The sequence below is a fragment of the Ostrea edulis genome, chromosome 1 (genome assembly GCF_947568905.1).
Source record: "Ostrea edulis chromosome 1, xbOstEdul1.1, whole genome shotgun sequence".
In the NCBI taxonomy this organism is placed as follows: domain Eukaryota; kingdom Metazoa; phylum Mollusca; class Bivalvia; order Ostreida; family Ostreidae; genus Ostrea; species Ostrea edulis.
Window position 1 is genome coordinate 4,715,278 of NC_079164.1, and position 26,802 is coordinate 4,742,079.

Here is a 26,802-nt window from a genome sequence, read left to right on the forward strand (position 1 = left end):
ATATGTGATAAAAATTTTAATGAAAGAACTGATGTAAAATTAAATACCAATTTTTGCATTGCACAAATCAAACATAAGTACTATTGTTGAACTTCATGAAACAGATCACTTTATAACGTTTATTTGACCCTCCCGTGTAAACTTCAGGTAAACAGAGTTCATAATATTACTTACTGAAACTGACATTCTCTACAACAGAAATGAAAGGAAATAAATAGTACTGTTTCTTATAAAATAATGATTAGAACAGACATTCTCTCGAGTACAAATTAAAGGGAACTAACTACTACAATAATGATTAAAACACACAGAAAAAACTCAACGGAACTAACTCCTACGTCTACAATAATGATTATAACACATACACAGAGAACAAACTAAAGGGAACTAACTCTTACCTCTACAATAATGATTATAACATGTATTCTCTACAATCCAAACTAAAGGGAACTAACTACTATAAATATACTGATTAGAGTACAAACTAAAGGGAACTAACTACTTCCTACACAATAATGGTTAGAATACACACAGAACAACCTAAAGGGAACTAACTACTATATATGTACTGATTAGAGTACAAACTAAAGGGAACTAAGTACTACTTCTCACACAAAAATGATTACTGATACACACAGAACAAACAAAAGGAAAATAAGTACTATAAATGTAATGATTAGAGTACAAACTAAAGGGAACTAACTACTGCTTCTGATACAATGATGGTTAGAACACAAACCAAAGTGAACTATATGCTACTTCTATACAATAATGATTGGAACACAAATACACAGATTTCTTAAAAATTTGATTAGCCCTCTAAAATTTTCATGATGAATATTTAAAAACAAAACATTTTACAGTGAGTACATCATAAAATACCGGGATTATTGACTTGTACAGTAAAACACGCTTATATCGAACACACTTATAACAAATTCACGCTTTCTGTGAAGTGCCATTTATTTCCCTGTGAGAGGAAAATAATGAAAATGTTATTGGATAAAACAAAGTTTGGTTATAACAAACTGTTTTTCACTGGCCCTGAAGGTTTGCTATAACCATGTTTTACTGTATAATGAAGTTTGGTTATAATTAACTGTTTTTCACTGGCCCTGAAGGTTTGCTATTACCGTGTATTACTGTACATACATTTATTTTACAATACGTACATTTACATGATAAAAGGCACTGTGTTTTTGTTTCTAATTTAAAATCATTTTAATAAAAATTTTCAAGAATCACTATATGAAAATATGCAAATCTAACATCATGTTCCTCTACAATAAGATATTTTTTTACATAAATAAAGAGTCAGCTGATTAACTTTGTATATACATAGTGAAATGTTCCCTGCCAATAAACAGTACAATAATTACAGACACCACATCAATCACTGAACTGTGGAATAAATGCGTAATCATGGATATCGGGAGTCTCCAACGTCTCCCCATTCTGTGATACCCTCTTGCTTCTCCGAGTGCATTTTGGGCAGGATACGGAATCAGTCTTGCAGGACTTGTGAAACACAGATTTACACTTAGGACACTGAAATAAAACATAGAATGAACTCTTCAAACTCACTGAAGAAAAGTGAGAAACAAATATATCATGCGGTTTGTGTGTAATAACTCAGATCACCTACCCTGATAGTATCCTCTGTCTGAAACGGATAAATGACCTTGGGGTTGTTACAGAGTTCACAGATAAATCCTTTGCTGCTGCATAGATGACATCCGTAGACATGCTTTGTAGCAAACTTTATCGACTTCTTCAAACTCTGCATAAACTGTCCTGATGGCACTTGCAACAAATCCTGTTAAAATAAACATGCATTGTTCATTCTAGATCTGTTAAAATAAACATGCATTGTTCATTCTGTTAAAATAAACATGCATTGTTCATTTCCCCCATGTAAATTTTCTACTGATTTCAGTCCCTGGGTATTCAAGAAGCTTAAACAACAATGGATCTGGCATTTTAACTTCAAAATTCCCTGGTTTTACTTACAGCGAGTGTATAAGTATGAGTGCTCTCGTATAAGTACTCTTTAGGCCACATGCTTTTTCTGAATTCATCAGCAATGGACTGTTTACATGTAAATAAGTAGGTTTTCAAATGGCAGAGCTGTCTCCTTAAAACCTGTAACAAATTGCAACAATCTGTATCAGCACATTCATTTCAACAGTTTACAAAGAAAAGCAACCAGCATTTGTTCAGCAGGAATTTAAGAACTTCAATTGAAAATAGCCTTTGTGGTATTGACTTTCAAATGTTACTTATCAGACTGATTTATCAATTTTTCATTCTGTGCTTCAATTTAGCTGTTTGTAATCTTGCCTGTAATTGGTCCATTTCTTTGATATGTTCATACAATTTAGGGTTCACAGCAGAAATATCGATGACAGAATGGTCCTCAACATCTTGAAGGAAGGCCAGAGATTTCTTGGATACTGTTAAATACAATGCTATATTACATACTGTTAAATAGAATGCTATATTACATACAGGATAGGAACACACAACAAGAGCATTTTATAAAATGTGTTTCCGGATTTAAATAGTGACATTACCAATGTGTTTCCAGATTAAAATAGTGATATTACCCATGTGTTTCCGGATTTAAACAGTGATATTACCCATGTGTTTCCGGATTTAAACAGTGACATTACCAATGTGTTTCCGGATTAAAACAGTGACATTACCCATGTGTTTCTGGATTAAAACAGTGACATTACCAATGTGTTTCCAGATTAAAACAGTGATATTATCGATGTGTTTCCAGATTTAAACAGTGACATTACCAATGTGTTTCCGGAAGTCCCAGTTATGGAGGATGAAGGCTGGAATGTAGTAGCGGTCGTTTTCGTGACACTCAAAGCAGTAATACTTCCCATCAAATGTGCACACTCTCGGCTTTCCATAGACTACAGAAAACAGACAATGCATTTAAATCAGTGTTATACACATGTGCAGTACTTTTAATTTAGGCAATTTTTAATTTTTCTGTAAACAAAAACAAATTCTGTGTAGACAATTTCCAGGGTTTTATATGTATTACCCAGGCTCCAACCTAACAAATTTTAAAATGCACAACATCAATCACATCCACGCTTCCACTCTAGCGTTCTACGAGATGTAGATGTTAATGAACACATTCTTACTACCGTATTTACAAGATTTGTCTCACTAAACGCGACGGAGATGTTAATGAACACATTCTTACTACCGTATTTACAAGATTTGTCTCACTAAACGCGACGGAGATGTTAATGAACACATTCTTACTACCGTATTTACAAGATTTGTCTCACTAAACGCGACGGAGATGTTAATGAACACATTCTTACTACCGTATTTACAAGATTTGTCTCACTAAACACGACGGAGATGTTAATGAACACATTCTTACCACCGTATTTACAAGATTTGTCTCCCTAAACGCGACGGAGATGTTAATGAACACATTCTTACTACCGTATTTACACGATTTGTCTCACTAAACGCAACGGAGATGTTAATGAACACATTCTTACTACCGTATTTACGTGCTTTGTCTTACTTACTGAAAGCGATCAAGATGTTAATGTGCTAAATCTTACTACTGTGTTTACGTGCTAAATGGCTCTTTTTCTGACTTACTGAACCCGACTGGCCTCTTGCAGCTTCCACACTGGTAATTCTGTGCATCTAGTCCCTTCTCTGTTGCTATCACTCCCAGCATCGACGCCTGGTGTGGGGAATTCTATCAGATTAATAAATAACTTATCATAATCAGTACAACATTCACTCCCAGCATCGAGGCCTGGTGTGGGGAATTCTATAAGATTAACACATAATATAACTTATCTATCAGATTAATGCTAACTTATCATACTCTGTACAACATTCAATATAAATTGTACATAATTATAGTCATCATTTGTAAATATTTTTTAAAACATACAATCATGCATATAACATTTCAAACTTGCTTGAATTTCTATTCTTTATTACCCTAATAGAGATGCAGAAAGGTTTTCCAGAATTTCTATTTCCTGTTCAAATATAACTGTAAAATCACATATGTTTGTGGGAATTTTCATAATTTCTGTGGCATCAACACACACACACACACATAAGATCACCTTGACAACTCTATATTTACTTGCGGAATCATCCTTCAGTCAGACAGACTGTTTCAAAAATAACATTTCATTATGCTCAGATAGTGTCTGGAAACCATTTCTTTCAATAAGGGGCCTCATACTATGACCTTTGACCTTTTGACCTGAAATTACAATGAAGATATAGGTTATCTATCAACCAAACAAACACCTCATTAATTTTTAAGTTTCGTTGTTAAAACTCAAAAGTATAACAGATTTCATCTGCTGACCATTTTATATTGTGTGGCCTGATGACGCTCGCCTCTGAATAATGACCTACTTTGAAGCTCATGTTTACCGAAATTTACAATTTCCCACATTCCTCTAAAGGGAAGGACAACTAAATGTACAGAAAACCATGCTTATCGAGAAGGGTTTAATGATAAACAACTTTGAATTGTTATAAACATAATTTGTTATAATCAATAAGTTCATAATATATTTCAAAACTACAGGAAATGAAATTCACTTTATGTAAGCGTAAATTCATTCTAATTGTGTTTGCTGTAACCGTGTTTTACTGTACATGTTAATAAAGAGTCTAGTTTACAACAGTCATGAGTCATGCATAAACAAAATCTAAACAACAACAAGATGTGTTTGTGAAACACAAATGCCCCCAATAATGGCCAATTCCGAAGATGGCCAAGGTCACAAGGACAAATATCTTGGTACCAGTAGAAAGATCTTGTCACAAGAAATGCTCATGTACAATATGAAAGCTCTAATATTTACCATTTAGAAGTTATGACCAATGTAAAAAAAAAATTAAAAGTAGGTCAAATGTCAAGGTCAAAAGGTTTAGTACCAATGGAAAGATCTTGTCACAAGGAATACTCATTTGAAATATCAAAGCTCTACCATTTACTGTTCAAAAGTTATAAGAAAGGTTAAAATTTTCAAAAAGTAGATTAAACTCCAAGGTCAAGGTCACGGGGTCAAAAATGTTGGTACCCACAGAAAGGTCTTGTCATAAGGAATTCTCATGTTAAATATCAAAGCTCTATCACTTACTGTTCAAAAGTTATTAACAAGGTTAAAGTTTTCAAAAAGTAGGTCAAACTCCAAGGTCAAGGTCACAGGGTAAAAATTTTTGGTACCCACGGAAAGGTCTTGTCACAAGGAATAATCATGTGAAATATGAAAGCTCTATCACTTACTGTTCAATAGTTATTAGCAAGCTTAAAGTTTCAGACAGAATTACAGAATGACAGACAGGACAAAAACAATATGCCCCCTGATCTTCGATCTCAGGGGCATAAAAATTCATTACATGCACCCTTTTCAGAATTACATAGTAAGCTGATGACTAACTAGTCAACTAAACCATACTTGCTCAGCAGTTCTGAATTTTAATAGTAAATGATAAGCAGAGTGAGTATATGTTGAATTATGTTAAATTCAACAAGATGAAAATAGTTCCTTCACTATGAGACCCATGCTACAATTTCATGTTATATTTCCTCCTATAAGACCCCATGCTACAATTTCATGTTAAATTTCCTTTGCTATGAAACCACATGGTACAGTTTCATGCAGTATACAATAAACTAGAATTTAATCTCAAACAATCCACAAAAAAAGAAACTTTCCCGTACTGTGCACCGATTACTGACAAAGTGTTAGCGAACAAAAATTTCCCGTACTGTGCACCGATTACTGACAAAGAGTTAGCGAACAAAACTTTCCCGTACTGTGCACCGATTACTGACAAAGTGTTAGCGAACAAAACTTTCCTGTACTGTGCACCGATTACTGACAAAATGTTAGCGAATAAAACTTTCCCGTACTGTGCATCGATTACTGACAAAGTATTAGCAAACAAAACTTTCCCGTACTGTGCACCGATTACTGACAAAATGTTAGCGAACAAAACTTTCCCGTACTGTGCACCGATTACTGACAAAGTGTTAGCGAATAAAACTTTCCCGTACTGTGCACCGATTACTGACAAAGTGTTAGCAAACAAAACTTTCCCATACTGTGCACCGATTACTGACAAAATGTTAGCAAACAAAGCAACTACTGTGGAGTCACTCATGTAGATTTGTGGCGGCCAGTTTTTACGGATTGTTGAGTACTGTTTTAATTGTGGCGGCCAGTTTTCACGGATAGTTGAGTACTGTTTTAATTGTGGCAGCCAGTTTTCACGGACTGTTGAGCACTGTTTTAATTGTGGCGGCCAGTTTTTACGGATTGTTGAGTACTGTTTTAATTGTGGCGGCCAGTTTTCACGGATAGTTGAGTACTGTTTTAATTCTGGCAGCCAGTTTTCACGGACTGTTGAGCACTGTTTTAATTGTGGCGGCCAGTTTTTACGGATTGTTGAGTACTGTTTTAATTGTGGCAGCCAGTTTTCACAGATTGCGGAGTACTGTTTCATTCGAATTTAATTTCACATCAGCTTAATATCAATATATATTAAAACTGACGCTGTATAATGATACCACTGTAGTTCATAATGACAAGATGAGAAAGAGATGTGCATATATCTCATAGGAAATTCTAGTGCTTACAGTGCACTGAGCTATTATAATGAAATGTTAATAGAAATGAAGTCAAATAATGGAACAAGCATGAGCACAAAACCAAACTAAGAAGAAATCGCAAAGATTAGACATTAGTACACATGAATGTGGGTCACAGTACAAATGTACTAGGCACAGTACACATGCATGGATGACCCGTTTCACTCACTCTATCCGAATTTCCCGAATCCACGTCACCAACTATCTCATATTCTTCTTCCTAAATTCATTCATAATCAGCGCAATAAATTAATGATGAATCATGGATCTTTAAGTTTTATTTCTAGCAGCTATTTAATTGACAGAATTTGCCATTAGTCCAAATACACTGACAGAAAATACCACAAGGTTTTTTTGTAAAAACAGATCTATGACTTACTATCCTCTCTTTGTCTATTACTGATATATTGAGATTCAGGGGAATTATCATATCACCGATGTTGAACTATATAGATAATGTTGCTGTATAATGTTGCTGAATAGATAATGTTGCTGTATAGATAATGTTGCTGTATAGATAATGTTGCTGTATAGATAACGTTGCCGTATAGATAACGTTGCCGTATAGATAATGTTGCCGTATAGATAACGTTGCCGTATAGATAATGTTGCTGTATAGATAATGTTGCTGTATAGATAATGTTACTGAATAATGTTGCTGTATAGATAATGTTGCTGTTTTGATAACGTTGCTGTATAATGTTGCTGTATAGATAATGTTGCTGTATAGATAACGTTGCTGTATAATGTTGCTGTATAGATAATGTTGCTGAATAAATAACGTTGCTGTATAATGTTGCTGTATAGATAATGTTGCTGTGTAATGTTGCTGTATAGATAACGTTACTGAATAATGTTGCTGTATAGATAATGTTGCTGTATAGATAACGTTACTGAATAATGTTGCTGTATAGATAATGTTGCTGTATAGATAATGTTGCTGTGTAATGTTGCTGTATAGATAACATTACTGAATAATGTTGCTGTATAGATAATGTTGCTGTATAGATAATGTTGCTGAATAGATAATGTTGCTGAATAGATAATGTTGCTGTATAGATAATGTTGCTGTGTAATGTTGCTATATAGATAACGTTACTGAATAATGTTGCTGTATAGATAATGTTGCTGTATAGATAATGTTGCTGTGTAATGTTGCTGTATAGATAACCTTACTGAATAATGTTGCTGTATAGATAATGTTGCTGTATAGATAATGTTGCTGTATAGATAACGTTACTGAATAATGTTGCTGTATAGATAACGTTGCTGTATAATGTTGTTGTATAGATAACGTTACTGTAGATTTATTTTTACTTTGATATAATGTGTAGTTAAATATAAACAAATGAGGATGGGGTTTTATCTTTTTTTGTCTTTTTATATTTCATGGATGTTAGCAAAACTAAATCTACACATGGTGTAAAACAATATGTTTCACTTTTTTAACAATTCATCTATAGGTCTTCATTTACAATAACATTGTTCACCTGAGGAGTATTCGTTTACAATAACATTGCTCACCTGAGGAGTGGGAAGCGTTGGATCCACCTGTGGAGGTGAAGGTGTATCATCTGAAAGCTCCCGGAGAATTTCTTCCATGGTAGGGGAGACTACATAGCTGGAAGGGGTGTAATTTCTCAGTAGAGCACTGAAGCTCTCAGCTGAAACACATATAGAAACAATTACACTGAAGCTCTCAGCTGAAACACATATACAAACAATTACACTGAAGCTCTCAGCTGAAACACAGACAGACAAACAATCACACTGAAGCTCTCAACTGAAACAGACAGTCATTCACTCACTGGCCCCTTTATTTTAAGAAAAGATATACTAAGACAAAGCTATCAAAAGTGAATTCTGACTCTCTCTACAAGGAAGTGTGGCTTAATAGCCTCGGTACTGAAAGGCTATAGATGTGTCTCTAATCTAATATAGGGAAGTCATTTGCCAGCACTGAGATTATTTCAGTTCTTCACTTCACAGATTAAAGACACACATTCCAATTTATGTGTCAACAGACTTTTAACAAATACGTGACTTGGAATAAATGAGTTTGATTCTCGTCAGTAAGAACTAACTGATACAGTACTCCATATGATGGTGAACATCTATAGGTTATAATTCCTTACATTTCTCTCTGACGGGCAGTTCAGCAGCTGCAGTCAGTTGTGGGTGATCAAAATCAGATGACCATCCACCCCGAGCACCCAGGCTGTTCCCAGTACTTGGCGGTGAGGCCATTCCCACACCACCTGAGAACAACATCAGTTTCATGTAAACCAAATACATCTCTCATTTACAAACACCTATTTAACATATCTTTTAGAAACCCAACATTAATATATCTATACATTCCTGAGATTTAAGCTTTAATCATATTCACTATGTTTTAGTTACATGTAAGCTTCAATCATATTCACTTTGTGTTTTAATTTAATAACTACAATCATATTCACTCTGTGTTTTAATTTAACTACAATCATATTCACTGTGTGCTTTATTTAAACTACAATCATATTCACTGTGTGCTTTATTTAAACTACAATCATATTCACTCTGTGTTTTATTTAAACTTCAATCATATTCACTCTGTGTTTTATTTAACAATCATATTCACTCTGTGTTTTAATTTAACTACAATCATATTCACTGTGTGCTTTATTTAAACTACAATCATATTCACTGTGTGCTTTATTTAAACTACAATCATATTCACTCTGTGTTTTATTTAAACTTCAATCATATTCACTCTGTGTTTTATTTAAACTACAATCATATTCACTCTATGTTTAATTTAACAATCATATTCACTCTGTGTTTTAATTTAACTACAAACATATTCACTGTGTGCTTTATTTAAACTACAATCATATTCACTGTGTGCTTTATTTAAACTACAATCATATTCACTGTGTGCTTTATTTAAACTACAATCATATTCACTCTGTGTTTTATTTAAACTTCAATCATATTCACTCTGTGTTTTAATTTAACTTTAATCATATTCACTCTGTGTTTTATTTAACTACAATCATATTCACTGTGTGCTTTATTTAAACTACAATCATATTCATGGTGTGTTTTAATTCAACTTCAATCATATTCACTCTGTGTTTTAGTAAATCAATCATATTAACTCTGTTTTACTGTATAACTGTTGTTTGGTTTTTAGTTTTTTTTTGGTGAGTATATAATTTTGGCCTATTTTGGCAGTTTCCAAAAATTCACCAAAATAAAAATCACTAAGTGCAAGTACACCAGTATGCATATACATTAATTCACCAAAATTTCATCTACCAAAATTTATGGTATACCTTGTAAACCTGATAAATTTGTGTCCCACCAATAAAACTGGCTATAGGGCACTTCAACATACATATTCTTGTCTTTATGTCATATAATTATTTTTTCTAAGTTTATATGAATAATTTTTCTACAAATATTGGTTGTCGTATTCCAAAACATCACTCACCATCATCTTCTGGCTCTTCGCACATCGACATAGCACCAGATCGTGGTCTCCTCGGTGACGTAGGAACCTCGTCATTCCTATCCTCTCTCGGAAGAACCAAACGCCCCCCTGTTGTATATATGACATCAGCCCTAGCAGGGGACATCTGGGCCGGGATTTGGGCACTTCTTTGCGAATTCCATCTGAAATTAGGCATCAAGTCCTTCCTTTTCATCCTACTTTTTCGTTTGATTTTTTTGTCATCTGGTGAGCTGTGTTTACTGTTATATGAGGAGTCACTTGTTACATTGCTCTTCTTGTCACTAGGACTATCTAGTTCTGTGTTGAGAATATCCTGTAAGATCCGTTCATTCACAAAATCTTGCTGTTGTGGGCTCACTCTTGAACTAGCAGTTCCGTTTTTTGAGATAAAAACAGGAACAGCTTTCTCAAATGTACCGCCAGTATTTTTAGATTCCACAACGCAATGATCGCATTTATCCACTAGCCCATCCATCAGACGTGCAGGTACAATAGATTCCTGAACTTTAGGACCACAGGCATCATTCTTTTCTAAGTCTTTACTACTCAAAATCTCACCAGAGAGACTCGAGTAACTCAGCTCCCCGTAAGAGCTCGGATCATTTACAGACAGTTTACTTGGTGAATTCTGCTCCGAATCCACGGAAGGATTATCATTGGGTGACCTTTGATCAATGTAGTCTGTGTCAGGGTGTCTCTCATTTTCTACAGAGCCAGAATTACGATTTTGAATGTCCTCACATAAAACGTCATCGCCGATAACAAACATGGGCTCACCGATATTTTCCTGATCTGCTACATATGAGGCGGGGTGCTTGTTATATTTCACGGAATCGGGGCAAGAGGCGAGACTAGAATTAGAACACTCTGACCTCGTCTTGTTTCGGGGCGTCATCCCTCGCATTTGATTGACATCTTCCTGAGTTAACTCTGAGCTGTACTCGGATACTGACCATCCTTTTGGAAGAGGTGATAACCCCCTGTCTTCTATACTGGTTCTCTTTTTACCTTGAACCCTTGGTCTGCTAACAGGATTTAAAGACGCCACATTTTGATCTTTCTGTGCAATCTCTGCTGTCTTGGAAGTTGCTGAATTACAAAGTTTTAAATTTCACATGTCAATACCAATGTGGTAAAATAACCTTTAGTTAACTAAGATAAATACTGATGTGGTAAAATAACCTTTAGTTAACTAAGATAAATATGAATGTGGTTAAATAACCTTTAGTTAACTAATATAAATACTGATGTGATGAAATAACCTTTAGTTAACTTAGATAAATACTGATGTGATAAAATAACCTTTAGTTAACTAATATAAATACTGATGTGATAAAATAACCTTTAGTTAACTAAGATAAATATGAATGTGGTTAAATAACCTTTAGTTAACTATGGTAATTACTGATGTGATGAAATAACCTTTAGTTAACTTAGATAAATACTGATGTGATAAAATAACCTTTAGTTAACTAATATAAATACTGATGTGATAAAATAACCTTTAGTTAACTAATATAAATACTGATGTGATAAAATAACCTTTAGTTAACTAATATAAATACTGATGTGATAAAATAACCTTTAGTTAACTAAGATAAATACTGATGTGATGAAATAACCTTTAGTTAACTAAGATAAATACTGATGTGATAAAATAACCTTTAGTTAACTAAGATAAATACGGATGTGATGAAATAAACTTTAGTTAACTAAGATAAATACGGATGTGATGAAATAACCTTTAGTTAACTTAGATAAATACTGATGTGATAAAATAACTTTTAGTTAACTAAGATAAATACTGATGTGATAAAATAACCTTTAGTTAACTAAGATAAATACTGATGTGATGAAATAAACTTTAGTTAACTAAGATAAATACTGATGTGATGAAATAACCTTTAGTTAACTAAGATAAATACTGATGTGATGAAATAACCTTTAGTTAACTATGATAAATACTGATGTGGTAAAATAACCTTTAGGCCACATCAAATCGATTCTCTGGTTCTCAAACACCGCCACTCCCCCAAAAAATCGGCCGCTGACACAAGTTTATTGCCGCCCCGGAAAAAAAATCGCCGCCATCCGTGTTTGATCTGTCAAAATAAAATTCGTGTTTTGGCGCCAAAATTGTAAAGCGCCTTGCTGAATAAGATGTGCTGCTTAGTTGATGTAAACAATATGGCAACAAACAGTTCTTGTCAGCATTGAGATTATTTTAACTCAAAACAGATTCTTCCATGGACAATTATACCGGTAGACTCGTCCTTGACAGTTGATATGCTTTGCAAGAAACTTCTGGACGGTGAATTTAAAGAAATTGAAACCGTGAAGGAATAAATTGATGAAAACAACGTCGAGTTGAAGTACGACATTTTCGTAGGTCGAAACAAAACGACTGACAGCGATAAGGTTTTTTCAACAGTGAAAATTTCCAAAGTGGTTGAACTTTTTGGGAAATATTTAAAAGTGAAAATGTCTGAAAAAAGGACTGATTTGCCCTCGTCAGATGAACCTTTGACACAGAAAAAGTCGGCGTTTGCCGTTTTGCTGGAGGCCCGAGAAAAACTGAAACTACTTCAAAGACCAAATGAAAATAATAAACGAGATGTTTTGACAAAGTTGTTTATTGACTGGCTGGATGAGTTAGAGCTAGGATTTTCAAAACATACTATTTTGTATTCACTTTATTTGCATAAAGATCTACAATATAAAAGCATGACATACATATAAAACAAGACAAGAAACAGAATGAAAAGAAGCTACACGGTGTTGAATACCATTTGTAAAACTCTAACTTTCTTCACAACACAAAAAAAAAACAACGAACAAAAAATCCCTACCCATTTGTGACATGGAGATAAACTGAAAAACTAAACCCACTACCTACCTACCCATTTTTTGAAAAACAATTGTCTGAGAACCAGAAAATCGATTTGGTGTGGCCTTAATTAACTAAGATAAATACTGATGTGATGAAATAACTTTTAGTTAACTAAGATAAATACGGATGTGATGAAATAACTTTTAGTTAACTAAGATAAATACTGATGTGATGAAATAACCTTTAGTTAACTAAGATAAATACTGATGTGATAAAATAACCTTTAGTTAACTAAGATAAATACGGATGTGATGAAATAACCTTTAGTTAACTAAGATAAATACGGATGTGATGAAATAACCTTTAGTTAATACACTTAATGACCTAATCTACACGTACAAACAGACTAATCACTGCATATGAATACACACTAATCTACACGTAAGCTAATCGCAGTGCATTCATTATCAAAATGCAATTAACATAATTAAAATGTAAATATAACATTAGGAAAGTACATGAGAGGATTTACCTTGAGTCTCTTCACACTTAGCTGGTATATTTTTCATGGCTTGCTAATGCGCTGCATTCAATACGCCGATGTGAAGAGAGTTGCAGTATACCATCTCATTCATTTTTAAACACTCAAAGACGTTGATTACACATACCTCTCAGTGGATGTACGACGGGCAGAGGAGTGCTGTCTGGATCGATCAAACCTGCCAGGACCATGGAGGCATTGGGCCACTTATTCAGGACACTCGAGTTAAAGGACAGTTGAAAGTCGTAAGACATCAAACCTGTTGTATCAGAAGAGACGGAATCGTTACACGGGAATACTCATTTCCAACACACATAATCGCTACAGAGACATATATAAACAATGCACAAATTAATGGAATTTGAAATGCTGATTTTTTCTTAATTATACTTTTCTAAATGTTTATAAGTGCTAAAGTCACTGTAGAATGGCTGAAATATTGCCAAAACAGCATTCAACCCAAGTCAATGAATCAATCAATCGCTATAGAGACAAATATAAAGCGTGCACAATGTGTAATTAGAATGGAATTCAAAATGATTTTTGTTATCCTTCTTTGAATAACTTAGCTCTTGAGTTATATTTCAGACATCAGCAACATTCTTCTTATGAATTTTATACCAGATCCATTCATACCTTTCAAGTAGGAGAGAAATATTCCTGGCTGTTCGTGATCTCTTAAATACGAGGTGGTGCTGTAGAAATACCTGTAAAAATCCGATTCAATTCTAAAGGGAATTCTTAAATTACTGTAAAAAGATGTATGTCAATGAATTTAAAATGTAGGGCCAGTTGTACAGAGTTAAATTAAACTGACAATTAGCATCTAGTTAATTAAGAGATCACTGATAGTTTGTCAGGTAATTATAATACTTAGGTGAGATGATTAACTAATGGAAAACATTGTAGTTCATCACCTCACATACCCAACATACTCAGTAGACAGTAATTTCTTATGCATGTAAAAATATCCCAAATACTAACTAGAAGAAATGAAAATATGCATGGCATTCCATGTTAATTTCCTTAGAACCCATCATTTTAATCGCCATCAACTAAATTAATTTTTCATATAAGATGTTTTAATACAGATAATGAAAATCTCTTTGCTGAAAGCATTAATTCATTACATTAAGTATGTTCACGGTAATCATGTTTTACTGTAAGCGTGAATTCATTATAAGTGTGTTCACTGTAACCGTGTTTTACTGTAAGTGTGAATTCATTATGAGTGTGTTTATTTTAACTGTGTTTTACTGTAAGTGTGTATTCATTATAAGTGTGTTCACTGTAACTGTGTTTTACTGTAAGTGTGAATTCATTATAAGTGTGTTCACTGTAACTGTGTTTTACTGTAAGTGTGAATTCATTATAAGTGTGTTCACTGTAACTGTGTTTTACTGTAAGTGTGAATTCATTATAAGTGTGTTTACTGTAACTGTGTTTTACTGTAAGTGTGAATTCATTATAAGTGTGTTCACTGTAACCGTGTTTTACTGTAAGTGTGAATTCATTATAAGTGTGTTCACTGTAACCGTGTTTTACTGTAAGTGTGAATTCATTATAAGTGTGTTCACTGTAACCGTGTTTTACTGTAAGTGTGAATTCATTATAAGTGTGTTCACTATAATCATGTTTTACTGTAAGTGTGAATTCATTATAAGTGTGTTCACTGTAACCGTGTTTTACTGTAAGCATGAATTCATTATAAGTGTGTTTGCTGTAACCATAGAAATTGATCATACAAGTGTAAGCTAATTGTCTTACTCTAGCGATCTCTTGTCTGCTATCAAAGCATTCACATAGCTTTCCATCAAGCCATCGTTCAGAGCGACTCGAATCCAGGCCTACCAAAGGGAATAATGTAATCAAAACACATCAAAACACTCAAATATCAATATCAGTCTCATCAAAACACTCAAATATCAACATCTGCAGTCTCATCAAACACTCAAATATCAACATCAATCTCATCAAAACTCTCAAATATCAACATCTGTCTCATCAAAACACTCAAATATCAACATCTGCAGTCTCATCAAACACTAAAATATCAACATCAATCTCATCAAAACTCTCAAATATCAACATCAGTCTCATCAAAACACTCAAATATCAACATCTGCAGTCTCATCAAACACTCAAATATCAACATCAGTCTCATCAAAACTCTCAAATATCAACATCAGTCTCATCAAAACACTCAAATATCAACATCAATCTCATTTTCATATTTTATTCAGACTTGAATTTCTTGAAAAAATCACAAACTTAAGTATGAGTTTTCTTTTATTTGAGAAGTCAAAATTTGAGTAAAATCTCAGACTTAAGTCCAAGTTTCAACTTCATTTCAAGAAAGTCAGGCGAGGTTGTAACTTACTCTACAGAGGCCGATCTCCGAGTTGATTTGTGTCAGTTGTTTTAGCTGAGCTACTACGTCACCGTGTGTGAATCTCTCACAAAGCAACCAGAAATTCTACGAAAAAAGCAACAAAATTAAACATTCTAATCACCGTGTGTGAACCTCTCACAAAGCAACCAGAAATTCTACGAAAAAAGCAACAAAATTAAACATTCTAATCACCGTGTGTGAACCTCTCACAAAGCAACCAGAAATTCTACGAAAAAAGCAACAAAATTAAACACTCTAATCACCGTGTGTGAATCTCTCACAAAGCAACCAGAAATTCTACAAAAAAAAGCAACAAAATTAAACATTCTAATCACCGTGTGTGAATCTCTCACAAAGCAACCAGAAATTCTACGAAAAAAGCAACAAAATTAAACATTCTAATCACCGTGTGTGAATCTCTCACAAAGCAACCAGAAATTCTACGAAAAAAGCAACAAAATTAAACATTCTATCACCGTGTGTGAATCTCTCACAAAGCAACCAGAAATTCTACGAAAAAAGCAACAAAATTAAACATTCTAATCACCGTGTGTGAACCTCTCACAAAGCAACCAGAAATTCTACGAAAAAAGCAACAAAATTAAACATTCTATTCATCGTGTGTGAATCTCTCACAAAGCAACCAGAAATTCTACGAAAAAAGCAACAAAATTAAACATTCTAATCACCGTGTGTGAACCTCTCACAAAGCAACAAAATTAAACATTCTAATCATCGTGTGTGAATCTCTCACAAAGCAACCAGAAATTCTACGAAGAAAGCAACAAAATTAAACATTCTAATCACCGAGTGTGAATCTCACAAAAAAAGAACAAAAAATTCTACAAAAAAAGCAATAAAATGAAACATTCTAATCACCATTGCTTATAATGGCTACAAAGATAGGTCAGCCATTATGACGATGTAGTATATTTCTTTAACAGCAGATATTGTTCTCTTGCAGTTCCAAAAACAATTGTAATCTGATAAATCCACAGATGCAGGATCAGAAAATTTAATTATCAAATTCTTATTTTGAAAAACGTTGTGCAATTACATGTGTGTGCGTGCATGCATACATGAGTGAGTATTAAGCATTAAAATGACCCAATAACATGAACAATGAAAATTGTCAAATTGTCATACATCATTTTTCATTAATAATTGAATATCATTTTATTTATGCTGAAAAACACAATCGGGCAAAGAATACTTTCCTATACAACCTTTTAAGATCAGAGTTTTATGTATGACTGACTTTCACGGGTCTTTGACCATCGTTAATTAATTTGATCCTTAATTAGGTCAGAGTGTTTGGAGACCACATTGCAAGTAGTTTGCCAGAATGATAGAATGTGTTTGATGAAGTTTGATCTCTTCTCCACACCACAACCACGTAGTATATCGTAAACACTAGCTTTACTTCGTTAAGATTAGAAATTGTGCTGTTTTAGTTCATATCATTAATTTCCACATGTAATTAGTGCCTTTGTCCTGAGGAAGGGCTGGGTTGTCCCAAAATTTGACAATTTTCATTTGTCGTGTCCATTTACAAGTTAATTTGTAGAATTTCCTCCCTTGACCTTTTATTTTAAATTTCCACCTCCCGAGACCAAATTGATGTTGTAGATTCAACACTTTTGGATATTAGAGTGTTCTTGGTTTTTAGTGTATGTGTGTGTAATATATATATATATATAAACACACTAAAAACTTGATAACCACTCTAGCTGACTTACAATTTGTTGTGATCCATTTTCATATCCTTGGTTTATACCAATGTAATTTGCTATCTGTAATTTTTAGATACACACATGTTTAAGAAGTTCATACACCAAGAAATGGGTCTTTTTAAATCTCAGAATCTACTGCACATAGATATCTTGTGATTAAATGATAATGAAATACACCATTTCTTCCTTAAAACAATAATATAAACAATATTTAGTGTATTACAATATCGATGATTAAATATAAAACATGATACACAACTGTTATTGATCAGCTCACCTTTGTGGAAACCGGCGGCTTGCAGCCATGAAGGAAGATGCTCTCAAGGAGGTTACAGACAGCATTAGCAGAATCAGAACTACCAAAAATACATGATAAAAACAGATTTTGTCAGAAAACAAACTTCTCTCCTCAGTGAAATTATTGGATATGTTTCTAGTTAAAATGATCTACAATACATGATAAATTGTCACGATCCTCCATAACACACACACACACAGAGATAGGGAGGAGCATTCTATTTCCATATATTAGATATACTCAAAATACGCAGGATCTTTCTTTAGGAATGTACCACGTCGGGGTGAAATAATAAATCACCTTCACGATTCGATATAAATCACAACACAGTTAAGTTTCAATTCAATTATTTTCAACTCGATTCCACGACATACAATGAATATCTATCATGTAGATAGCTCAATATTTTAATGCTTTCAATTTGTTTATTGCTAACTGCAACCTAAACATTAACTCAGAAAAATAATGTGGAACTAGATTTGTTATTTCTATGAAGGATTATAAAGAAAACCGAAGTGCTAGCTCCCATACAGGAAAACTGTATGTTAGGGGGCAGTTTTCAACAAAACTCCACAATATGCTGGCTGTTCAACATAAATTTTGTAAACATGTTGACTGAACCTGAATTGACCAATCAGAGAGTCCGTACTAAAAGAAAATGGGTATTATATTTTTTGAATTGAATCGAATTGAATATGTTGAAGAATGAATCAAACATCGCATTGAAAACCCTGATTCCCAATTCAGCTGTACATGTATCTCGAATCATTTCACCCCGAGTGCCATGACCTGCATAGGTGAGGAATCATTATTTTCAACAGAACCAATTCTCTAATTCAGATCAGATCCAGATTCTGTCATAATTCATCTCAGTTTCAATCTTTTGTCAATTTCTGTCCATTTCACTATATTTTAGCAACAATACCAAGAGATGAACTCAGTTTTTTTCATAATGAATTGTTTTCCTTGCATTACACTGCATTAATTTCATTACATATTAAATAAAACTAATATTCCTTTCTTTCTGAAATGTTGATCTTGATCCTACATGTAGACCTGTAATTTTCTCTAACCACATCTTGATGGTGGAAAAAAAATCCCTTAGAAGTGGGATATGGTCATAGAATTTGTTACTTAGAATTTTTACATAAAATCGAGTGAATATAGTTATTCCTAATTTCTTCTTTAAAACTTTGTACATAAAGTTTCTCTCTTTAACTCGTAAATTATGTTAAAATATATCTATGTCAAAATATAACTAAATTAGCATCCACAACAGAGCAAATTTAACTTCGTATTAATATTAACAACACTTTTAAAATTCTAAATGATTCACCTGCGAATCGGTTCATCCGAGTTCAGTTGCTGCTCTTGCTGTAGTCTTTTCACGGCCGTAGAAAGTTCTGCCGTGATATTTTGTTTGATGTCATTTTCCCGGGCAATCTCAACTGGAGTAGGACCTAATAAAATAATCTTCAAAATCACTCCAAAATTCTTCTGTACTGGTTCTATAACTAATTTAGCATATTAAAAGTTAATTGAAGTTAAGTCTCATGGGTGCCATGTTGTAGTGAACAATCCCTTTTTTCAATGTTGGTCTTGGGAAGTCAGCCATGACATTGTAATATACCTCCATAAAACTCGTTTCGCTAAGTAATGAATTCATTATGAGTGTGTTCGCTGTAACCGTGTTTTACTGTAAGTGTGAATTCATTATAAGTGTGTTCACTGTAATTGTGTTTTACTGTAAGTGTGAATTCATTATAAGTGTGTTCACTGTAACCGTGTTTTACTGTAAGTGTGAATTCATTATAAGTGTGTTCACTGTAACTGTGTTTTACTGTAAGCATGAATTCATTATAAGTGTGTTCACTGGAATTGTGTTTTACTGTAAGTGTGAATTCAGTATAAGTGTGTTCACTGTAACCATGTTTTACTGTAAGCATGAATTCATTATAAGTGTGTTCACTGTAACCGTGTTTTACTGTAAGCATGGATTCATTATAAGTGTGTTCACTGTAATTGTGTTTTACTGTAAGTGTGAATTCATTATAAGTGTGTTCACTGTAACCGTGTTTTACTGTAAGTGTGAATTCATTATAAGTGTGTTCACTATAACCGTGTTTTACTGTAAGTGTGAATTCATTGTAAGTGTGTTCACTGTAACCATGTTTTACTGCACATAATTTATCTCCAAGATATCGAACAGTATATACTCCAATAAATAACTGAAATGTTACAAAAGTTAACACACATCAAAGATAAACACAACTTATCTAGAAATAATTTAGCATTACCTAAGTCAATTATCTAACTTTTAATGAACATTGCACTGGGAAGGAAACGGGGACTAGGAAGTTATGTTTAATAGTATCTAATATGATGATACCTCGGACGTAAAACTGAAACAAAGGACTGAGTGATTTTATCAGGTAATTTATCAGCTTCACAATTATAGTTATATCTTATTTTTACAAAAGGAACTAAACTGTCCCATTGTTGTCTGATTGCCACCTGCTGTAGAAGTAATATTGTGTCACTTTCTTCAGCATACAAGACAAGTGAAGACCAACAGGCTGTTTTGTTCACAAAATTCTATAGTAATATTGAAGAATAAATCTTCCATACCCTTTTTAGCAACGTAAAACTTGTCAAAGTTATTACTATTAGTAAAGTGAAACAAGCAAAGCTGGAGACAGACCAAGATTGAGACCTTGTAAAGAACTTTGATATCATCAAGATTGGGGAGGGGAGCTTATAAAATTTAGCTAAGAGTATCTCTCGCCCATCTCTTTGTCTGCTTGTCTGTCTGTGTTAAAAATGTGTCCAGGCCATTACTTGATCTTTAAAGACCCAACTTTAAGTTAACGCCCCCAAATTTTACCTGTGTTGCGATCAATGATAAGACGCTGGTCAATCAAACTTTTAACAATAGAGCTTAGATTGATTGACGTTTGCAGAGACTGTGGTCTACAGCTACCTGAGAAAGATGTTTTGATAACAATCATGGCTAATGATGACCAGCAGTCTTCAGATCTCGAAGAAAGCCCCAGTATACCTGAGTTTTGATAGCATTGACTCGCACCTAGAATATTTTAATTTCTAACGTCCCCTATACAATGCAATTTATCATTGTATTTTCTCTCTCCATCTTTATACATGTATTATAGATTAAACAATCAGAAATCAAACAATAATAATAATAAAAAAAAAAAAAACAAACATAAGTTATTGGAATATTTTTTATTAATGATTTATTGTGGCTTTATATTTATAAAAACATGAACAATTCTTTATTGGCGAAGCACATCAACATGTATAATGGTTATATTGCCCATGCGTAAAACTGTTACAGTAGTTTAAAAAATGCTTCTGTTTGAGATACCACATGGATTATAAATTACACATTCAGAAATCAAACAACAGTAAAAAAGCATAAATAAGTTATTGAGATATTTCTATTTATAATTTATCACGGCTTTATATTGAGAGAGAGAGAGAGAGAGAGAGAGTTACTGAGATATTTCTATTTATAATTTATCACGGCTTTATATTTATAGAGAGAGAGAGAGAGAGTGAGAGTTGTTGAGCTATTTATAATTTATCACGGTTTTATGTTTATAAAGAGAGAGAGAGAGAGAGAGAGAGAGAGAGAGATGTGTAAAACTGTAGCAATAATATAGGTGAAATAATATGGCATGGCAATAGTGTTGCATACGTATGACAATAATTACTCATTTAGTCAATGATTGAGAGTAAGGGAGAGAGAGAGAGAAAGGGGGTAGACTAGCTATGTGTCAGCTTTTGTTTGGGATACCATCGTTACACAAACACTACGTCCACAGAAACCCTAAAGAGAGAGAGAGGAGGGGGTATACTTCGTGTCAGCTTCTGTTTGGGATGCCATCGTTACACAAACACTACGTCCACAGAAACCCTAGAGAGAGAGAGAGAGAGAGAGAGAGAGAGAGAGAGAGAGGAGGGGGGGGGACTTCGTGTCAGCTTCTGTTTGGGATACCACCATTACGCAAACACTACAGCTACAGAAACCCTACAGACAGCCCATATTGAGGGGTATCTTGACCATTATTCATTTGGTTGTACATGTACACAGATCTACTTGGATTTATTCATTCTCTCGAAACATGGATATTTTACCTACTATACCCACGACACCGCGAACTCCCAGGACACGCCGGGTAATATTATATTTAGGAAATTATTTATATACGATATATAACAATTTAATTAGTAGTTTTAAAAAGCAAAGGTTTAGAAATGGGCTAAACCTGTCATTTGCAATACATAAATATGACCAAGTTTGAAGGTTTACGGGAAATAGAAATGCGATATGCATGTAGGTAGAAATTTTTATTATTTTTTTTTTTGCACAAATGAAGACACTAAGCATAATTTGTAATAACCTGAGAAATTTCCTGTGTATATCATAAAAATATACACAACAACTAATCTCTTGGCCAGGTAAATTCCAGGTAAATAACATTGACCATGGATAAGCTCCGCCCACATTCAGTGATCCGTGGAGCAACCATATGGTGTTTTTTTTTGGGTCTTTAAGTTAGAGACTCAAAACTTTAAAAAAAAAAAATTTTATCATTTTTTAACGAACATTCTGTAAATATTTCAAGGTATATCTTTATAATATGAAATAGAATTACAGAGGTGTTAGTTATTTCACACACAGAGAGAGAGAGAGAGAGAGAGAGAGAGAGAGAGAGAGAGAGAGAGAGAGAATTGGTTCCACCTATTCCAAAGGACCTCAAATTTTTCAGTATTACCATTTTTATAAGAAATCATATATTTGTGTTTCATAGAATTAAAAATGATATTGCAAAACTCATACTCATATTTTTCTCTGTACACCTTGCTAAATGTAATACTTTAACCTAAGGATGAGAATATTTTGTATACTCTTGTTTTTCTCAAGGATGTCTATCATAAATATTAAAGATTTTTTTTTCATGCTGCCGCATCAACTTCGTGCATTGCATTTGTGCTTCATGCTGCCGCATTAACTAAATGCTGTGCATTGACGCTTCATGCTGCCATATTAACTTTATGCAGTGCATTGGTGCTTCATGCTGCCGCATCAACTACATGCAGTGCATTGATGCTTAATGCTGCTGCATTAACTTCATGCAGTGCATTGATGATTTATGCTGCTGCATCAACTTCATGCAGTACATTGGTGCTTCATGCTGCAGAATCAACTACATGCAGTGCATTGACGCTTCATGCTGCCACATTAACTTTGTACAATGCATTGATGCTTCATGCTACTACATTAACTTCGTGCAGTGCATTGGCACTTCATGCTGCCGCATCAACTTCATGCTGCCGCATCAACTTTGTGCAGTGCATTGGAGCTTCATGCTGCCGCATCAACCTCATGCTGCCGCATCAACTTTGTGCAGTGCATTGCCGCATCAACTTCATGCTGCTGTATCAACTACATGCAGTGCATTGAAGCTTCATGCTGCAGCATCAACTTCATGCTGCTGTATCAACTACATGCAGTGCATTGATGCTTCATGCTGCCACATCAACTTCATGCAGTGCATTGGTGCTTCATGAAAAGTATGCCAGCTTGAAGTGTTGCAGTTTATATCCTCATGAATTTAGAAAAAGTGAAGATATTGAACATGATGATACACAGAACATGGTCTTACATATCAAATCAGTTGAGAGACAAAAACACCATGTGCAGGTGATAATGAAATTTTGTTATATATAGATATGGGTAGTTGACAGCTAAGTGGAAGTCATCCTGTTTGTCTTAAGTTTGCCATTGACATGTGCAAGTTCAATAAAATATCTAAGTATGAAACAGATGTAGAAGATTGTGGTGTCTTTTATGTCATATCAAAATGAAATTGCATGATTTCTTATTTTGACATTTTATTTCTGTTATGTCTGTCAGAATTGCCATTAGCATTAAGATAAGGGTACTATATTTCTATCAAGGTTCATATGTGAATTATTCACACAACTACATGACATTCCTGAAGAAATGGCCAACATGATCATTTGTAATGTAAATATATCCCCCTTAATTACCTGCTGTGTATACAAAGTGACCCAAGGCTTTGTAAGTGGCATAGTAACAAGATTAGTAACACAGGGACACACTGAGCTATCAAGGAGAGATTCCCAGGGGCCTACTGGTCAGAAACATCTGATTATGCAATGGGATTAAGAGGCCCTCTGAGGGGGAGGCCGGGCACAGGTAGAGTTTACCTGAAGTTGCCTTGATACTACAAGATAAAGCATATAAAATCATTGAATTTCATGATTTTTCTTGTGAGTTATAAATTAACTGTAGTGTTTTTAATTGTGAGATTTGTGGAAAATACAACCAAGAGCTGAGTTCTTGACAGTAAATGAAACAAAAAGTCACACACAAAACATGTCTACAACTTTTATGTAAATTTCAAAACAATTAAATAATAAATGAAATATGCTTGATTTAACTGCTTTAGTGAATATAGGTAAATTTTATCTGTACCTGCACCCCACCACCCCTGAGAAGGCCTCTTAATCTCCTTGCATAACCAGATGTTGTTCATGGTAGTAGCACTTTGGGAAATAAACATATGTCTGGGCCCTGTGGTCACACTCCTAATTTGGTGTCCCTGGTGTTGGTATAGAACACCTAATTATTACCCATTGTGTACAATGCATGTGGTGGCCTGTAGAATTTAAAAATCCATTGATATTGTAAAGTTTTAAAGGAGCTTTAACATTCCAATGGATTAAGACACCTGGACCTTTTAAATAATTCACATTATTGAGAGGATCCTATGAAATTAGTACTCCAGAATCATATGATACATGTATCATTGCAACCTAAAGTCTTCATATCAAATTTCTGAATCAGCAAGATTTCCCCAGTTTCTTTTCAGATGATCCTATTCTCCATTATTTTTTAATCCTATTCAAAACAAACCATTTTGAAGTATAACACAGGAGAAAATACACACCCCCCCCCAAAAAAAAAACCCCTTAAAAAACATTTCTTGAATATAACAGAGGAGTCAAGTAAGTTCTCAGACGTTGAGTTGATTGGACTGATCACTAAGAGCAGATATTATAACTAAACCTCTAGCATCACCAGAGCTTGTGATTGTACATGGCAACTTCTGACCTAGATATCCACAAATTCAGAGAAACAGAAGAGGGATGAATGGTCAGAAGGTTTACAACTTGTGTTATCTATAAACAATCCCCTCTCTTATCACAGTGTTCAAACAGCTTCCTCATGAGAAATTCATTAAGGATCTGATTGGCCCATCATCATATTTACTTACAAGAGAACTCAATTCTCTATCCAGAGAAATAACTGGGGATTGTTTTTGGAGATACATGATAGATGAAACAATGGATGCATCACCTGATCCTCACTCAGCAAAGTTCTACATGTACCAATGTCATCAATATCACTGATGCCGCTACATCAGCTGAACTAGTATCAAACAAGAAGAAACAGCAATCATCCTTGTATGCAGACATGCATCATCCAGTCAGCAGATTCAAGCTGACACCTTTACTGAGCATTTAAACCACACATATTTGTCACATCTGTTCCTTCATATTCAACTCTCAATATGATGCAATCTAATGACTTTCAAAACACGTGGACAGGGATTTCTATTATGTAAATGTAAAGAGGCTGCAAAAAATACAAGAATGTGAACACAGAAAACAAGAGCATCTTTGCCATTCTAATGAATTATTGACATGTTCCAACAGGTAAATGAGAGAAAGCCTATGAACAATTTGGACAACAACGTTTATTCTAGCCTTGGGAAAATGTTATCCACAAGTAGATATGTTTCAAATGCCATCTAATTATAAGCATTTTAATTTCATTTCAAAAACCCTCTTTACTGTAATAAACTGATAAATTGTATCATGAAATTGCATTGTAACGTAACGAGATTTTAGCGAAAACATCTACACTATCATTTGTACGATCCAAATATGTACATACTATAATTTCAGTCAAAAAACAATATATGATTCATAGAAATAATAATTTGTACGACATTGTGATTGGAAGGCCTATCTAAAGCTACATGTATCTACACACATTAATCAGCTGACACCCCTCTACTTGAAAACGTGATTCTACGTGATATATAGAGAAGAACGAAATTGTTAATTTTACCTTTTCTTTTAAACAAACTCATTGGCATTTATCATATCTGCACTCCTGATGGTATAATCGTATATATTTCCTAGCAGTAGATGGGTGGCCTTTGTTGTCTCAATGTTTGCAAACAAATAGGACACTTCCGGTTTGAGAAACTGAAAGTAATCGCGTGCTTACACGTGCGGAACACTTCGGACTGTTACATAGAGTTACATAATAGCTTGAGATGACAAGGCATGGCGTCGAGAACGTCTGCAGCTTTAGAGATTAGAAAACTTAGGAAGAAATTGAGACAGATTGAGCATCTGGAACGGAAAGAGGGCGACTTACTTGACGAGGAATTAACAAAAGTATTTGCTTGTGTATCTTAAAAATAATGTTTTTAATGCAAATTTCATTACCAAGGTCTGTACGTAAAGATTAAAAGATCATGAAATGCAACACTTACGGATTGGTAAAAACATAATTCAGTCCCAGCTAGCCGCCGCCGGACACAGGTTCTCTCTATGATAATCAGTCAGTTGAATGTGCCAGTCAGAACCAGGGCAACACAAACGAAACTTTACGTTCGGCAAGGCCCAACACGAATTCGGCTATTTTTGTATTTGTACCTGTAGTTTCTCTTAATTACTAGGTCAATAGTGGCATTTTGAAAAATGG

At 34.1% G+C, this 26,802-nt stretch overlaps 2 protein-coding genes across 12 annotated transcripts in view; one reads left to right on the top strand and one right to left on the bottom strand.

Moving 5' to 3' along the window:
• LOC125664377 (run domain Beclin-1-interacting and cysteine-rich domain-containing protein-like) lies at positions 1–26,802 on the bottom strand. Of its 8 annotated transcripts, XR_008799290.1 has the most exons (19): positions 26,158–26,313; positions 19,306–19,429; positions 17,949–18,027; positions 17,678–17,731; positions 15,927–16,022; positions 15,314–15,393; positions 14,183–14,253; positions 13,674–13,805; positions 10,155–11,264; positions 8,812–8,934; positions 8,201–8,340; positions 6,846–6,896; positions 3,643–3,745; positions 2,805–2,927; positions 2,341–2,453; positions 2,011–2,142; positions 1,646–1,816; positions 541–1,548; positions 1–484 (listed from the first exon to the last, which is right to left on the bottom strand). XR_008799290.1 is itself a non-coding variant. In XM_056151765.1 (18 exons), the coding sequence occupies exons 1-18, from the start codon at positions 26,604–26,606 to the stop codon at positions 1,390–1,392; spliced, it is 2,877 nt and encodes a 958-aa protein (XP_056007740.1). In that variant the 5' UTR covers positions 26,607–26,802; the 3' UTR covers positions 1–1,389. The 8 variants fall into 8 exon arrangements, 7 of the variants coding, with proteins under 7 accessions (XP_056007740.1, XP_056007733.1, XP_056007745.1 ...); XM_056151765.1 differs by lacking the exon at positions 26,158–26,313 and adding an exon at positions 26,591–26,802 and having other exon boundaries at positions 1–1,548; XM_056151758.1 differs by having other exon boundaries at positions 1–1,548.
• LOC125664380 (uncharacterized) overlaps positions 26,256–26,802 on the top strand; it is a 71,526-nt gene continuing 70,979 nt past the window's right edge. For all 4 annotated transcript variants that reach the window (XR_008799300.1, XM_048897119.2, XM_048897120.2 and 1 more), the window contains exon 1: positions 26,256–26,492. Coding sequence is in view for 3 of the 4 variants with exons in the window: in XM_048897119.2 (XP_048753076.2) it covers positions 26,379–26,492 (114 nt within the window). In the remaining variant the exon portion in view is untranslated. The remainder of the gene's footprint in view (positions 26,493–26,802) is intronic.

Excerpts from the sequence above, each read along its gene's own strand:
- LOC125664377 (XM_056151758.1), bottom strand. The coding sequence starts at position 26,185 with ATGCCAATGAGTTTGTTTAAAAGAAAAG. Across the intron at positions 8,935-10,154 it reads CGAAGAGCCAGAAGATGATG|GTGGTGTGGGAATGGCCTCA; the intron begins GTGAGTGATGTT and ends TGTTGTTCTCAG. Across the intron at positions 3,746-6,845 it reads ATTCGGGAAATTCGGATAGA|AATTCCCCACACCAGGCGTC; the intron begins GTGAGTGAAACG and ends TTAATCTGATAG.